Source organism: Pygocentrus nattereri, chromosome 11 (assembly GCF_015220715.1).
Source record: "Pygocentrus nattereri isolate fPygNat1 chromosome 11, fPygNat1.pri, whole genome shotgun sequence".
Classification (NCBI taxonomy): domain Eukaryota; kingdom Metazoa; phylum Chordata; class Actinopteri; order Characiformes; family Serrasalmidae; genus Pygocentrus; species Pygocentrus nattereri.
Window position 1 is genome coordinate 3,845,854 of NC_051221.1, and position 17,582 is coordinate 3,863,435.

The 17,582-nt window shown below is 39.8% G+C and overlaps 1 protein-coding gene and 1 pseudogene across 1 annotated transcript in view; one reads left to right on the forward strand and one right to left on the reverse strand.

The window, feature by feature from the left end:
- Positions 1-16,590, forward strand: part of ppp1r18 (protein phosphatase 1, regulatory subunit 18) — a 19,489-nt gene extending 2,899 nt beyond the window's left edge. The window contains exons 2-3 of the mRNA XM_017683853.2: positions 10,660-10,894; positions 13,966-16,590. Coding sequence (XP_017539342.1) covers positions 10,660-10,894; positions 13,966-13,985 — 255 coding nt within the window. The 3' untranslated portion in view covers positions 13,986-16,590. The remainder of the gene's footprint in view (positions 1-10,659; positions 10,895-13,965) is intronic.
- LOC108412015 overlaps positions 1-17,582 on the reverse strand; it is a 380,788-nt pseudogene that overhangs the window by 24,327 nt on the left and 338,879 nt on the right.

The following is a 17,582-nucleotide window of genomic DNA, read 5'->3' on the forward strand; positions in this document are numbered from 1 at the left end:
TAGCTGCTGTTGTTAATGACCATTGGAAGATAGCAGGCTTGGTCTACCTTGTTAACCAGTCCGTTTATGTTGTGATGTGATGGGTGAAGAAAACATTCTACTACACACTCATTGAGCACTTCATTAGGTACACCTACTTTAGATCTACATGGATTGTCAAAGTGTACATGTGCTCTTTGTAGTTCTGCAATTACAATCAGTCGTCCATCTGTTTCTCTGCATACGCTATCACATCTATACCTCATTCATCAGTGGGCAGTGGTGACCCTGTGTTCTGGTGGTCCTGACCACTGAAGAACAAGGTAACAAAGTATCAGAGAAACAGATGGACTACAGTCTGTAACTGTAGAACTACAAAGTGCACCTATGTGGAAAGTGGAGCTCTTTGTCCATAAAATGGACAAAGAGTGTAGATACAGAGGATACCTAATAAAGTGGTCAGTGAGTGTAGGTGCTCCCGTAGTGCTGGTGGACCAATGACCATTTTATTTATTTAAATAGATAGTTGGCAAATTAATTCACTGGTTTACTCCTTGCCCGAAAAATTAAATCACTCAGCCAAGACATGTTTGATGTCTGGTTTGCTTCTGAAGGGTTAAACAGGAGCTAAAGAAGCTAACACGTAATGGAAGCTTGTACCCCACCAATTAGCATGGTGTTAACTGCATGTCTTAATCATTACACACTTGCCTCAAAGCTTGTCGAATGGTTAAGTAATCTCAATTAGAATTGCCTAGATCTGGAGTAAGGAGAAAATCGTGTACATTTTATTTATCACCAGGCTGCAGACTCGCTTTATGCCCCTAACATACGTACATACTGCAAAGCCAGAAACTGAATCAGAAGCTGAGTCAGTAAAGCGTGAATATTCCTTTTGCTGTTACTGCAATTGCACGTGTTTACCATTTAAACCTGTGAAGAACTAGAGAAAGTCTGGGCCACTGAGGGAGACTGAGTGTAATCACTGCCTCCATCTCGCTCCTGCCAATTGGTCTGATCTGGTTTGTGTCTCCGGCTGGTACTGCAGTTTAGCCTCGAGTAAAGCACTGGTGCACTGCAGGCTAGAAACCACAAGATGCAAACACTTTCTCCAGAAGTGGAACAAGACAAATTACAGCTACAGCCTCTTACAGTCCTTGAGTGCAATTTTATCTGAGATGGTGAGATACTACTTTCACAATAAACATGTCTCAAACTCAGTACTAACACTTTTAATGTTATTTCCAAGAATAAAGCCAAAGTAGAGCTGCCAGTATCACGAAACTGTAGTTGGTGATAAACTGTTATATAAATAATTGTGCTTAACGATTTTTTTTGTTCTTGTTTGCAACTATTAAAATACACAAGGCAAAATTGGCTGATTAGCCACCTTTACTTAACAAATAACACTGGTTGTAGTGTTAAAACGATGCAGCGAGCACCCTGTTGTGTGCACAGTCACAGAATTATATATAGAGTTAAGCTACATGTTCTTCACCACATTGAAAATATAAGCAAAAAAAACATTCATTGTTTCAGCATACAAGTGAAAAACGAGTGATTTCAACTAATTGCGATTAGGCAATTATGTAATAATTATAACAAGACTGAGCCAAGTATGACCTCAGGCATATTTCCAGATTATGACCATAAACATACAGAAAATAAGTATTTACCTGTATAGTTTTGCACAACTAAGTTTTACTGTAGTTGTCTTTCTGTATGCTTTTACTTGAATAGCAAGTGAATTGTTTACTACAGTAGCCTTATTCTTACTGAAGCAGATATTTTCAATACTCTGAATTTCCCCTCAGTGTCTTGGCTCATACTTTTATTTTCCCTTTTTTTTTTTTTTACCAGTTTTAATTTTTGTTTCTATGCTTAATATCAGCTTATATATGTTGAAACAGGTTTGTAATGTATTGCTCTGAATGCTGACTAAAGTCAAATCTGCATGCTTTCTTTCTTGCTAAACGGGAGCTGGGTGAGATTTTCTGACATGATTTCAGTGCCTGTTTCCAAACGACACATCCTTTCATAATAATTAGGACACAAGAGTACAATGAAGCCTCTGAGAGAATCAAAGAACAACACTGGCAGGTTTTTCCTGCTATTCAGTTACTTAATAGACCAGTTCAGGCTTTTGGCCAAAACTCATATTGGCACTGAAACAATCCTGTAACTTTACAAGGATTTAAAAGGAAAAACATTCTTAAATTTCTATGTAAGTTAATGTAACAAGTTTTTATTCTATTGTATGGATCACTGAACCAAATGTTTTAGTCAATTCAACATAAAAGTTGCAAACAACATAATTTTTCAGATTTAGATAAAAAAAACAATTAAGGCGCTGAAAGGTTTTATTCAGAAAATGAAGAATGAAGAATCATCTGCAGTCTGAAAGTCCAATTTAAATGCTAACATAACACTTTTCAAACTGCAACAAGCTTTGAATAAAATTGTTTATGTTCTTAGGATTACAACAGCGGTTACTTTATTTAGTAGAGCATCTGTTTTAAATTTCAAAATGTATTTTGTATGAGTATGATAGTTTTGTATGTTAGGATAGTTCAGATGTACGTTTTGATACGTTATTGAAGTTTTAAGAAATAAACATTTTAACAACTGTTATGTTATGAATAACCGGCTCTAAATGTAGGTATTGTGATATAAACCGAGTCCGTTCTACAGTTTCTCATTAGGCTGAATGAATAACCGACTCTAAATGTAGGTATTGTGATATAAACCGAGTCCGTTCTACAGTTTCTCGTTAGGCTGAATGAATAACCGGCTCTAAATGTAGGTATTGTGATATAAACCGAGTCCGTTCTACAGTTTCTCATTAGGCTGAATGAATAACCGGCTCTAAATGTAGGTATTGTGATATAAACCGACTCCGTTCTACAGTTTCTCATTAGGCTGAATGAATAACCGGCTCTAAATGTAGGTATTGTGAAATAAACCGAGTCCGTTCTACAGTTTCTCATTAGGCTGAATGAATAACTGACTCTAAATGTAGGTATTGTGATATAAACCGAGTCCGTTCTACAGTTTCTCATTAGATTGAATGAATAACCGACTCTAAATGTAGGTATTGTGATATAAACCGAGTCCGTTCTACAGTTTCTCATTAGGCTGAATGAATAACCTACTCTAAATGTAGGTATTGTGATATAAACCGAGTCCGTTCTACAGTTTCTCGTTAGGCTGAATGAATAACCGACTCTAAATGTAGATATTGTGATATAAACCGAGTCCGTTCTACAGTTTCTCATTAGGCTGAATGAATAACCGACTCTAAATGTAGGTATTGTGATATAAACCGAGTCCGTTCTACAGTTTCTCATTAGACTGAATGAATAACCGACTCTAAATGTAGGTATTGAGATATAAACCGAGTCCGTTCTACAGTTTCTCGTTAGGCTGAATGAATAACCGACTCTAAATGTAGGTATTGTGATATAAACCGAGTCCGTTCTACAGTTTCTCATTAGGCTGAATGAATAACCGACTCTAAATGTAGGTATTGTGATATAAACCGAGTCCGTTCTACAGTTTCTCATTAGGCTGAATGAATAACCGACTCTAAATGTAGGTATTGTGATATAAACCGAGTCCGTTCTACAGTTTCTCATTAGGCTGAATGAATAACCGACTCTAAATGTAGGTATTGTGATATAAACCGAGTCTGTTCTACAGTTTCTCATTAGGCTGAATGAATAACCGACTCTAAATGTAGGTATTGTGATATAAACCGAGTCCGTTCTACAGTTTCTCATTAGGCTGAATGAATAACCGACTCTAAATGTAGGTATTGTGATATAAACCGAGTCTGTTCTACAGTTTCTCATTAGGCTGAATGAATAACCGACTCTAAATGTAGGTATTGTGATATAAACTTAGTTTGTTCTACTGACTTAATCAGGAACAATTTGTTTGCATCCTATTGACTGAAGCAAACTGATATAATATGTATTAAACTGTTGAGCAACTAGTGTGATGTGACTGATGTAGATAATTAGAATGGAGGTTTACTTCCTCCTGAGAGAGAACATCACACTAACAGGCCTCTGAAAAACTGGCAGTCCAACCCTTTTCAATTTTAGAAACTGTTTTCTGCTTTCTCTATACAGCTGTAGAATATCATGCCTGTGTACTGACATGCATTCAGGAGAACTTGCTTGGTTCTTTTCCTTTAAGGTTGCATATCCCAATGAGCTCATTCTTAAGGCAGTGGTCTTCAATCAGGATTCAGATTTGACTTGCTTAAGGGTCTCTACTCTTCAGTAATTTTGTTGTTCAAACATTTTTAGCCAGTTCCATTTAACTTTCATTAGGAATCAGCATGTTAACTGCTCTGGTTCTATTGCAACTGTACTGCTGTTCTACTTTTTACAGTTCATCGTTTAACAAACAAGGTCAACAGGCAAAGCAAGACAGAGTGGCAGAGATGTGGGGGTATAAGATAGAACAAAAAGAAACAATTGTGAGAGCAGAGAGAAGTATGCAAGATAGATGGATAGGTAGATAGATAGATAGATAGATAGATAGATAGATAGATAGATAGATAGATAGATAGATAGATAGATATTTAGGTAGATAGATAAATATTTAGATATGTATATAGATAGATAGATAGACATTTAGATAGATAGATAGATAGATAGATAGACATTTAGATAGATAGATAGATAGATAGACATTTAGATAGATATTTAGATAGATAGATAGACAGATAGATAGACAGACATTTATATAGATAATTATATAAATAGACATTTAGATAGATATTTAGATAAATAGATAGATAGAGAGAAGCACATTCAGTAGAGGTTACTGAAGCGATGAAGTGAATGTCTTCTAGTTCTGTTTGGCTTTTTTTAACCGTCCATGTGACTCCTTCTCTGACAGTACTGTATCTGCTTCCTCTTTAAGGCCTGCTAACTTCCTGTTCTGCAGCAGACAGAAAGAAAAAAAGACCACAACAAACCAGATCAGCTCAAAGCATAGCTTAGTTTTTAAAGCAACCCCAGAATAACGGTTTAATAACTGAGGACCATGATCTCTGAATACAGTATGGTGAAAGTCACTGACGTCTATCTGAGATAATGACCTGTAAAGCCAGTAACATTAGAATTAGAATGAAATTCTAATAATCGAATGTATTGCAATGTGATGAGAGTGACAGTTGAACCATTTCCAGATTTCTCCTGCAGGAAGTGCAGTATTTGGAGTTACCGTTCAGTATCTAGCTCATCTTATCAATCCCTTAGCAAACTTAATCAGGTGATCTGCTGATGGAATGTGATGGCTGAGTTCAGAGAGACTTTGGAGGCTATGTTCTTCTGACCTACATAGCTTCTGACCTTGATCTCTACTAAAATGTATGTGTGGGAGAGGTGCCTAAGGTGTTTGCACTGCACTGTATGAATCTCTAGGCACATTTACATTTACAGCATTTAGCAGACGCTCTTATCCAGAGCGACTTACAAGAAGAGCTTTGTCTGTCAAGAGAAAGTATCTTTGCTAGTTACCAGTTGGTTAGAGAGAAAGATGGTCCTGAGCTCAGATACTGCTAGAAACAAAAAGTCACTGTAGATGCAGAGAGAAAAGGAACGGAGTTGAGCACAGAACTCAGAACCATGCAGCACCATGCAATACAATACAATAAACTACCATACACAGTGCAATACAATAAAATATCATATACAAGTGGAGCACAATATATTGCAAACAATACTTAACAATTGAACACCTCACAATTGAATGCAATCATATTTGTCCATCTTCATAAGTAGTGTCTGCTTAGTTGAGGGGTCTTAGTTAGGGGTCTGGAGCCTATCCCAGCGGTCATTGGGCGGAAAGCAGGATACACCCTGGACAGGTCGACAGTCACACCCAGTGGCAATGTTGCATGTCCGAACGGCTTGACTTCCTGTCTTTGAACAGGGGGGTGGGGGCGGGGGTGGGGGGTACCAGAGAACCTGGAGGAAACCCACAGAGACATGGGGAGGACATGCAAACTCCACACAGATAGGGCCCTGGTCACCAGGCCAAGGAATCGAACCCAGGCCCTTCTTGCTGTGAGGCGTATATTGAGTTAGTATATTGAGTTAATATAATATTAACTAATTTGAAGAGTATGTATTAAATGTAGAATGTATTAAAATGTTAGGTTCATGAATGTTCTTTTTATCATGATTCATGTGTTGAGTGGGCTTTAAACGTCCAAGAAATATCATGGTGTTTTATGATTAACACTTTATTTTTACAGAATTGCTTTGTTTGGCACCATATATCACTAGCATAAACATAAGCACAGTAAAAAGTAATAGGAAAGTGTTTGCGCTGGTTTTAAGTACTAAGCTTCCAGATTTCTCTCTGACACCTCCAGACATCACAATGATTTACTGAATTCCACCAGAAGCGCCTGACGCTAATGCTGACGTCCACCTAATGCTGGACGTCCTCGAGGAGACGTTTAAAAATACACTAAAAACACATAAAATCAGTTTGTCATATGAATGCAATTTGTATTTATTCTAAAATCAGCCTTTTTTTTAGCAAATAAACACTTAAACACTGCTTTTTAAGTATAGTTTTCTCAGGTATAAATACACAGACCACACCTTTCCCTCCCTCCAACTGTCTCTGTAGACAGGACCTTATGCGTGTATTAGAGAAACAACCTGTCTATTTATCCTTTTTTTATCTCCAGCAGACATTTTGACGTCAGCCCTCCCTCCGTTCCTCTTTTGGTTCTTTATCTCTCAGAGGGGGGTGCAATGCTCTGTCCTGCTAAGCAGCTCCCTCCCCCTCTACTTGTTTTAATCTGTCTGTTATAGTTGCGTGTGGAGTGTGCAGGGCGTGCTGAATTTATCCAACTAATGCTCTGACTTCTTCAACTTGGCCCTTGTCTGAGTTAGTAGATGGGTGTTTCATTAAACTCAACCCTCAGTTACTTCTTGTCTATTTTTGCCACCCTTAAGATGGTCAGGGTTGCTGGATTAGCATGCCATGGCTTAACTTTGGCTGCCTTGATTTGTCTCTCTGAAAATAATTGCTCAGAATGAAAGTAAATAGTAACCGTTTAGCATTGGGAAAATGACCAGAATGCTAATTGGGGCCTACCAGTGTCTATTAATTTTTGGCAATATCTGTGAGTATAGTTGAAGTTTTCCTTTAATGTTACTCAATGTCAGTTAAGTACAGGGCAATCTAAAGACGTTTTTTGCCCTAACATGGCCTTACACGACAGCAGCCCTCTTCAGTTTGTGATTTCCTGTGCTATCTGTGTGATACTTCACGGCTCAGCATTTCTGCCCCCACCAGCTTATATGAGCCCTGAACACTTACTCCACACAATTAACAGCCTGTATTATGAGATGGTCTTAACGAATACATGATCTGCTAAATAATCAAATGTCAAAAGCTTGGAATCATCTGCATTTTTCAGTGTTTTTTATATAGGTAAGCCAATTATGTTAGCAGGTTGGCAAAAGCTTAGTGCATTGAGTAGAAAGCTGTTCAGATCTTACCAGTTGTTTTTTTTTTTTGGACTATCTGCAAAAATGAACAGGTGTTTAAACTAGCACTGGACCAAAATAATTTTGTTACGTGTCTTTAAATAGTCTGGAAAAGAAAACACTGTCACTTTTTTTACAAATCATTATTGAGACGAAACCTGCTCTTCATACTAAACACTTTGATGAATGCAGAGTTGAAGCTAAATATTTCCAAAGGATTTTAAAAAGAATTAAAAAGAGCAAATGTCCTGGGTGTCCGGTCTTATCCACAAAATGCTGGTGTGGGTGCAGGTCTTCATTCCAACCAAGAACACCTGATTTCACTTGTTTAATCATTCTGCCTCAGTCTTTAAACAACTGATCATGTGTATTCTACTTTGTTGCAGCCACACCGGTCCATTGTGCATAAGATTGAATAGCCCTGCCTCAAACCTATGATGAGCTCTGTTTGTTCTAATACAGGAACTGCTGTAATGTGAATGCACTTTTTATTACTTGAGCTGTGTATATCACTTTACATAGCCATTTATCTGTGCTGCTGATTGTTTACTGACAATTTGAAAATGGACAGGACGGGGTAAACTACTAATGCAGGAGAATCAGAAACGGGAAGGGCAGTAGATTCAGAGAAAGGGAGGACAGGATAATCAGAAAAGGGAAGGGCAGGATAATCAGAAAAGGGAAGGGCAAGAGAATCAGGGACTGGCAGGGCAGAAGAATCAGTGATTGGCAAGGCAGGAAAATCCGGGACTGGCAGGGCAGAAGAATCAGAGACTGGTGGAGCAGGAAAATCAGAGACTGGCATGGCAGGAGAATCAGGGACTGACAGGGCAGGAGAATCAGGGACTGACAGGGCAGGAGAATCAGGGACTGGCAGGGCAGGAGAATCAGAGACTGGTGGAGCAGGAAAATCAGAGACTGGCATGGCAGGAGAATCAGTGACTGGTGGGTCAGTAAAAACAAAGACTGGCAGGGCAGGAAAATCAGGAACTGACAGGTCAGGAGAATCAGGGACTGGCAGGGCAGGAGAATCAGAGACTGGTGGGTCAGTAAAAACAAAGACTGGCAGGGCAGGAAAATCAGGAACTGACAGGTCAGGAGAATCAGGGACTGGCAGGGCAGGAGAATCAGGCACTAGCAAGGCAGGAAAATCTGGGACTGGCAGGGCAGGAGAATCAGGGACTGGCAGGGCAGGAGAATCAGAGACTGGTGGGTCAGGAAAATCAAAGACTGGCAGGGCAGGAAAATCAGGGACTGACAGGTCAGGAGAATCAGGGACTGGCAGGGCAGGAGAATCAGGGACTAACAAGGCAGGAGAATCAGGGACTGGCAGGGCAGGAAAATCAGGGACTGACGGGTCAGAAGAATCGGGGACTGGCAGGGCAGGAGAATCAGGGACTGGCAGGGCAGGAGAATCAAGGACTAGCAATGCAAGATAATCAGGGACTAGCAAGGCAAGAGAATCAGGGACTGGCAGGGCAGAAGAATCAGTGATTGACAAGGCAGGAAAATCTGGGACTGGCAGGGCAGGAGAATCAGTGACTGGCAGGACAGGAGAATCAGGGACTGGCAAGGCAGGAGAATCAGGGACTGGCACGGCAGGAGAATCAGGGACTGACAGGGCAGGAAAATTAGGGACTGACAGGGCAGGAGAATCAGAGACTGGTGGGTCAGGAAAATCAGGGACTGGCAGGGCAGGAAAATCAGGGACTGACAGGTCAGGAGAATCAGGGAATGGCAAGGCAGGAGAATCAGAGACTGGTGGGTCAGTAAAAACAAAGACTGGCAGGGCAGGAAAATCAGGAACTGACAGGTCAGGAGAATCAGGGACTGGCAGGGCAGGAGAATCAGGCACTAGCAAGGCAGGAAAATCCGGGACTGGCAGGGCAGGAGAATCAGGGACTGGCAGGGCAGGAGAATCAGAGACTGGTGGGTCAGGAAAATCAAAGACTGGCAGGGCAGGAAAATCAGGGACTGACAGGTCAGGAGAATCAGGGACTGGCAGGGCAGGAGAATCAGGGACTGGCAGGGCAGGAGAATCAGGGACTGGCAGGGCAGGAGAATCAGGGACTGGCAGGGCAGGAGAATCAAGGACTAGCAATGCAAGATAATCAGGGACTAGCAAGGCAAGAGAATCAGGGACTGGCAGGGCAGAAGAATCAGTGATTGACAAGGCAGGAAAATCAAAGACTGGCAGGGCAGGAAAATCAGGGACTGACGGGTCAGAAGAATCAGGGACTGGCAGGGCAGGAGAATCAGGGACTGGCAGGGCAGGAGAATCAAGGACTAGCAATGCAAGATAATCAGGGACTAGCAAGGCAAGAGAATCAGGGACTGGCAGGGCAGAAGAATCAGTGATTGACAAGGCAGGAAAATCTGGGACTGGCAGGGCAGGAGAATCAGTGACTGGCAGGACAGGAGAATCAGGGACTGGCAAGGCAGGAGAATCAGGGACTGGCACGGCAGGAGAATCAGGGACTGACAGGGCAGGAAAATTAGGGACTGACAGGGCAGGAGAATCAGAGACTGGTGGGTCAGGAAAATCAGGGACTGGCAGGGCAGGAGAAACAGGGACTAGCAAGGCAGGAAAATCAGAGACTGGCAGGGCAGGAGAATCAGGGACTGGCAGGGCAGGAGAATCAGGGACTGGCAGGGCAGGAGAATCAGAGACTGGTGAGTCAGGAAAATCAAAGACTGGCAGGGCAGGAAAATCAGGGACTGGCAGGGCAGGAGAATCAGGGACTGGCAGGGCAGGAGAATCAGGGACTAGCAATGCAAGAGAATCAGGGACTAGCAAGGCAAGAGAATCAGGGACTGGCAGGGCAGAAGAATCAGTGATTGACAAGGCAGGAAAATCTGGGACTGGCAGGGCAGGAGAATCAGTGACTGGCAGGACAGGAGAATCAGGGACTGGCAAGGCAGGAGAATCAGGGACTGGCACGGCAGGAGAATCAGGGAGTGACAGGGCAGGGAAATTAGGGACTGACAGGGCAGGAGAATCAGAGACTGGCATCGCAGAAGAATCAGAGACTGATGGGTCAGGAAAATCAGAGAGTGGCAGGCCAAGAATTTGTGTTATAACCACCACATTGAGGTGTGAATGATCGGTCAGAGAAACATCCATGCATTAAATGATCTCTCTGTTTCTTGTCAGGAGAAGGTGCGTTTTGATGAGTCTCAGCTGGAGCGTGTCTGTGAGTACCCGTCAGAGGACTCTGTGCTGGCCTCGCTGCCAGGCACTGAAGAAGAGCGGGGGAGTGACGGGAGAAAAGTGGAGGGAGAGAGTGACGGACAGGAGGAAGAGGAGGAGGAGGAACTCGTAGGATTTGTATCTGGTGGGTCCAAGAGCGTGGGGACAAGTACGGGGACGGCTCGAGTGCTCCGTGTGGGTACGTAGGCCCTTCTGTACTCTGTAATTAAATGAATGAACACACAGAGTATTCACCAATTTATACTCCTCCACATTCCACATTTTCCACTTTTTCGATGTTAACAATTAAACAATGTATAAACAGTATTCACTACTGTATGTGCAACGTACAGTATAGTAACAAATTGAATCAACTTTATTCTAGTGTTTTTGTAAATACTGTAGCTCTACACTTGTGGGCAAGTTTCAGTATACTGTGCCTCTGGAACCTTCAAAATATGACTTATATTTATAATAGTTATAAGACTGTAGTCTACCCATGAAACATCTATGTCAAACTTCAACACTATATATTTTGCAATGGCAAGCCAGCACCTTATGACACAAGCATGTGTCATAAGCAATGTCTACTCTATCATGGACAAACTGGGTGTTTCCCTTTCTACATGAATTCTTATGGCCCCTCAAATTCTCTCCCTTTTAGCTGAAGGTAGCATTTTTGAACACATTGTTGTCCTACAGTTGCAAACATGTTTAGATGTTCAAGATGACCTTGTTTTGTTTCAGGTACATTTTGATATTCTAAAATAATGTTAACTAACTTAATATTTCACTATGCCAAATTACAAAATGAATAGTAAAAATGCCTAAATTATAAACAAACTCTTTTAAAACTTTGAAAAAATTTTAATAAAAAAATGTTCTTTAACCACTTAAAAGAATTATTTAACTTATTAAACCATGCAGCACCTCAGACATGTCAAAATCCACAACTCCACATCAAAGAAAATGGTATAAAATATACGAAATGTATTTTTAAGTGAAGGTAACATCCCTACATATTTGCAACAATGTGTTCATTCAAAGTACCTGTTTGAAAAATGAATTGATCCACATTGTGTAAATTTAAACGACTGTAATGGGGACACCACAGGCACATTATACTGATCCCTGTAGCATGTTAATTTGTTAGTGAGTGTTCTTCTGAGATTCTGCCACCTTGAGGCTGCCATCTGTTTTTAGGCAAATATTCGAGTGCTTTCAGACTCATTTCTGGCAGCAGCATCTGTAAAATACAGTTGTTTAGAAAAGAACTGAAAACATGTTTATAAGAAACAAAAGCGTGAATTTGCAGAGAAATATCAAATTAAAAATGAATGAATTAAGATTTGAAGCAGTTGAATACAAATATCTTAAATACCATTTAGATACGACTTTTTATGCTACAATTATATTGTTTTTCCTTATTATTGGCAAATAGTGAACATACTACTCACACAGTGCTGTGCAAAAGTTTGAACGCACCCTTTCATTCAATTTAGTTCTCATTCAAAACAGCCATGAAGTATACATTTTCTGCGTCAGGAAACACACTCACCGGCCACTTTATTAGGTACACCTGTTCAGTTGCTTGTTAACACAAATAACTAATCAGCCAATCACACGGCTGCAGCTCACTGCATTTAGGCATGTAGAGGTGGTCAAGACAACCTGCTGAAGTGCAGACCGAGCATCAGAACGGGGAAGAAAGGGGATTTAAGGGGCTTTGAACGTGGCGTGGTTGTTGGTGCCAGACGGGCTGGTCTGAGTATTTCAGAAACTGCTGATCTGCTGGGATTTTCACGCTCAACCATCTCTAGGGTTTCCAAATGATAGAAAGGCAACAGGAACTCAAATAACCAACCAGAATCTCTGAGGAACGTTTCCAACACCTTGTTGAAAGTTTGCCATGAAGAATTAAAGCAGTTCTGAAGGCAAAAGGGCGTCCAACCTTTTACCTAAGTAACTGTAACTACTCTCAGCTGTGTGAGGGTCAGGGAGTCACTCTTTATACCAGCTTCCATTCTTTACAGGAGACCCACTTTCAGCTCCTCAAAGAACCTGCAGACATGCCTCCAAAGCTCAGTCTGAGAAGCTGGTTGATTTTCTGAACTAATCAAACCCATTCAGTGGTGCTGAGGTCTGGACTCTGGGGCGGTCAGTCCGTCGTTCAGCTTCTTTGTTTGGTGTGTCCGTCTCCTTTTCTCAGTGAGGTTGATCAGCTACACATCCTTTCAGACCCACAGAGTGGCTGAGTGGTCTTCTCACATTGGAAGGATGGACAGAAACACCTGCGGATGTTTTCAGATCTGAAGCTTTATGTGCTGTTTATCTGATGGGGGCAGTTTGGGGGTCTACCAGCGCTTCCAGGTGGTTGTTAGGAGCCACATTTTTGGAAAGTCCTGTTTTTATTCACTGATTTTCTTTGACATTATCACTCCTTATGCAAGTCAATTAATTTATGTTCAATCTTTTGTTTTGGATCCTCACAAACGTGGGAGACAGCTGAGCTGAGTTTGGGTAGCTGTGAATGTTGGTGTCTGTTTGAAGGGGAACATAACGTCACTGAGATCTTTGGGAGCAGCTTTTTTTGGGAGAGCACAGCTTGAGCTGATTGGTTTTAAGATTGGAAGCATAGATGAGTTTAAGTGGCAGTAGGTGCACAACATTAAAGAGTGGACAAATTTAATAGTAATGGATGTGATATATAAATAAATGACTTGTACACTTAAAAAAGACAGTTCCTCAAGGGTTCTTTAGTAAAGGGAACGGTTCTATTTAGGACCATGAATTATATTCAGAGCAATTTCATGATTAAATGGTTCTTTGCATGGTGAAAACGTTCTTCAGATTGATGGATATGGTTCTGGGTAGAGCCCTCTTGAAAAAGGTTCAACATAGCACCAAAAGGTGTTATAAAGTCAAGATATACCAATATTAGGACCCTTTTTGGTGCTATATAGAACGAGCTACACCATAGTCTTCTTTAATTTATGAGCATTTATGCATGCAAATTGCTCTTTGAGTGTTTGTGGTTCTATATAGAACCACTGTCTTTACCTAAGAACCATATTTTTGAGTGTGTATGTAGTGAAAGGGTGGTCTCTGATTTTTGCACAGTACAGTAGATGTGATATTTAAAAGATGCCTTGAACTGTGGACCATCTGTTTACTATGAGATCTTACAGATATAATGCATGTTTGTGCATTAGGTTAATGATAAATTCTGTTTTAACTTGATAAGTGTGTTTTTTTTCTCATGTTTTCCAGACGAGTCGTGTCGTCGTTAGACGCCGTTCTTCTTGCCAACTTGTGGCAGCTGTTACAGCTGAAGCGGTTCGTGGAAAAACAGCTGTGTCTGAGGACATTTCAGTTTGAATTAACAGCTGTTTGCTGTAAAAGATTTTAAAGTCAGAATTTTTGTTTTCTTTTTTAAAGCATTGATTACATAGTTTATTATACTTGAATGAGATTTCATTACGTATCAAATCACTGTTGTGCTTTGAGAGAACTGAGCCAAATTATGTAAAAATTAGTTAGTATTTCGATTTCTAAAGGCCTCTTCCTGCTGATCCACATGAGTAAAATATATTACATAGGCACATTTCAGCTTTGTTGCTTTCGGCAGTAACAGTGTTGGTTTAATATGTTTTACTCGTGTGGAAATTATGTTTGAATTGAGTGAATTCACTGCATCACTTTGTTCAGTTCTGCTGCTGTTTAGTAAAACCATCTCCATTACAGATTCACTGAAACACAGAAGAGGTTAACATACAAAGTGGAGAATATTTATCACCCAAATAAGCACATCACATACCACAGCATTTCTGTAGCGCAGAGAAAACATGCTTGTATTGTGGGCTTTCAACATGTCTGTAGTCAAACAGTTCTCTGTTTCTGGTTTGGCTCATTTCCACCCCAGTTCAGCAGGGGCCTGCCCCGGATCATTCATGTATTGACCCCTGGGCATAAATGTTGGGCGGGCCCCTTCCTTTCAAACTTTTTTGGGTGATGAGTGAATTTTTCACGAAATCACGGTAGGTTATATGAGGTTTCTGCGCACCACAATGGTAGTGCCGTGTTGTGCATATTACCACTGAATGTATATTTATTCCAATTAAATGAAACGTTAGCAACATTACATAGACTAATGAGATCACAGATTAACATAATCCCAACATCCAATGCAACTAATGTGTGCATCTGCTCTTGACAAGCACATTTACCACAGTACAGACATCATTTAAAATCTGACAGATGAAACGTACTTAATAAGGCAGAAGAAAGCGTCAAACTTGAAAAACCCAAACCTTTTCCATTTATAGCTTATCTTTGATGACTTCATGCATGAACATAGACAGTTCACAGATTATTGACAACAGGGCAACAGGGACAATGCAACTTTTTTTCTTTCACTCAGCCTGACATTTTATGGGCAACCTCAAACGTTGGGACATGGGCAACCTCAAACGCTTTACAGATCGACTAGGTACAGCTGTTGAATTGCTGGAGCTTCAAACTTCAAAACACATTCAGACGCTTGACCAATGTAAAAAGTTGCTAAGCAGGGATTGGGGATGAAAATTAGCAGACATTTAGGAAGGACTGAGAGTGGAGTGTCAAGATTATAATCGGGTTATAGGTTTTCTCATAATTGCTCATGGAGGCCTCCTAGTGGCTCAGGACCCTGGGCATGCCAACCATGAATCCCACTAGATGATTGGGGCCTGCCGAGTGACTCTGCAAGAGATTGTATGTACAATAGATATGCCAACAAAAAGAAACAGAAGTACCTCTCAACAAAGACTTTCATAAAAGCATTAAAGAAGTTTTCTATGTATATTTTTACATTGACATCATTAAAAGAGACAGCAGTAATTTAAAGTCTAATATAACTGATCTTATTCAAGAAATAGTGTGGAGAAAAGTGATAATCACTTTAAAAAATAATTAAAGTAAAGCCATTTTGAATTCATGGAGTAAGTTCAGGTGTTACATACAGAAGTGAATAAACCATAGGTTGGAAAGAAATGACTAGGAATACAATTTAAATTTTGCCAAAATAATTTTGAAAGCTGACTAAAGATTACATTTTAGAGCTGATATTGTACAATCTGGAATAAAAAAAAATATTTTTTTGTGATTTTGCATGGTTAATAGAACATTTTTCCTTTGTTTTTCCAAGCGAATCCATGATGTGATTGTATAGACCCTAGGTTGACTTGGCATGAAGTGACCCTTCCATGATGTGTGTATTTGATCCATAAATATTCTTAATCCACACAAATTTAAGACTTTAGATTTTTGTCTTTTTTCTTGGATTTCTCATTACCTTGTACTCGGCGCAGACTGAAGGCCGCGTCTGCATGAATCTGCACTGGAAATGTGGGAAAAAGTCAGTCCTATGGGTTTATCTGAGGATTATTTAAATGTTGCTTCTGCCTATTTTATGCTGATTGAACAATGCATCATACAATTACAGAAGAATGTTCATTTCGCATCGGTGTGCACTTTTTGTGGAATAATTGCTGTGGAGGAAATGGGAAATGTTCCAATTGTACAGAGAAGTATGTTTTAAAAAATGAACTGTACATAAACAATTAAATACACTGTTATCGTCATGAAAACTAACATAAATCTTCACATTTCTTAGAAGGCAGTGGACCAGAAAGAGCTCTACAATGTTGAGTTTAGATTTTTGTACATTATGTTTAGATTTGGAACAGTGACGCTCCTGTGTTCAACATATCGGTTGATAGTTTTGTTTTGATCTAAATAAAAATCTATATCAGAGTGAACGTTTATATTTGGGTGAAATTACATTTTTGTATTTTATCGTGGTTGAAGAAGCTGGCTTCAAAGAGAAACTTAAATAAAGAATAATACGAGATGGCAGTTTGCTTTACGTGCTTGTTTACTTAAACAATGGCTGTTTATTATGGTTTACAGGCCCTGACCTCTTTGGATTCCCTCTGAAGCTCATCCAGGACTGGTTTTTAATCACGCAGTGCCACCTAGTGACTGTAAATGTAACAGCATTTAGAAATCTTCTAGCAAACCTCATCTATGCTGCTGTGTGTGTGTACCCTGTAGAATAACAGACATACAAAGAGCCAAATCCAAGAGCAGCACTGTGACATACTGCTTCATAGTTTTTTGTATTTTATTTATTTAACTTTATTTTTAATATTTAATCAAGAACCAAATAGGCGAAACAATAAGGTTACATAACATAAATGAAAAAGCTCAGGTGCTGCAAAAAACAAGCAAAAAAACCCAACAAAACAAAAACAACAGGCCACCAAATGTTCTAGCGTGTGAATCAGTATTAATATATGTCACAGATTTTACTGTGTCTTACAAAAAATACGAAATAACATAACAAGTATAATAAACAATAATAAGTGCTAGAGATGTAAATTAAACAAATTAATATAAATGACAAAATTTACGATGTAAAAGATGCCAAAAATATGAGTGAAGTTTGTGCTTTGATTGAAGGAATACTAAACTTTGATAATATGAAGAGAAAGTATGTAAGATCCATTAGCATTTTCTTCTCAGGCTGACCTCCTACTTCATGAGGCATGAAACTATGACTTTTGCCAGATGGATGATGCTCTGTTTGAAGGCAGAAAAAGCCAGTAGAAAAATCAGGGTCAGTATGATCTTCTGAAAATCTGGCCAAGTTTTTCCAAAACATTTTTACAAAATCACAGTGCCAAAATAAAGGATGTAAGGATTTGTGGAGTATGTTGCAAAAGGAGCAGTTTGGATGAAGATCTGTTTTAAATTTAGCCAAATAACAGTTTTTTGGGTAATATCTGTGTAAGATTTTAAGAGATGTCCTTTATTTTATTAGTCACTAGAAATTTATGAGATATAGT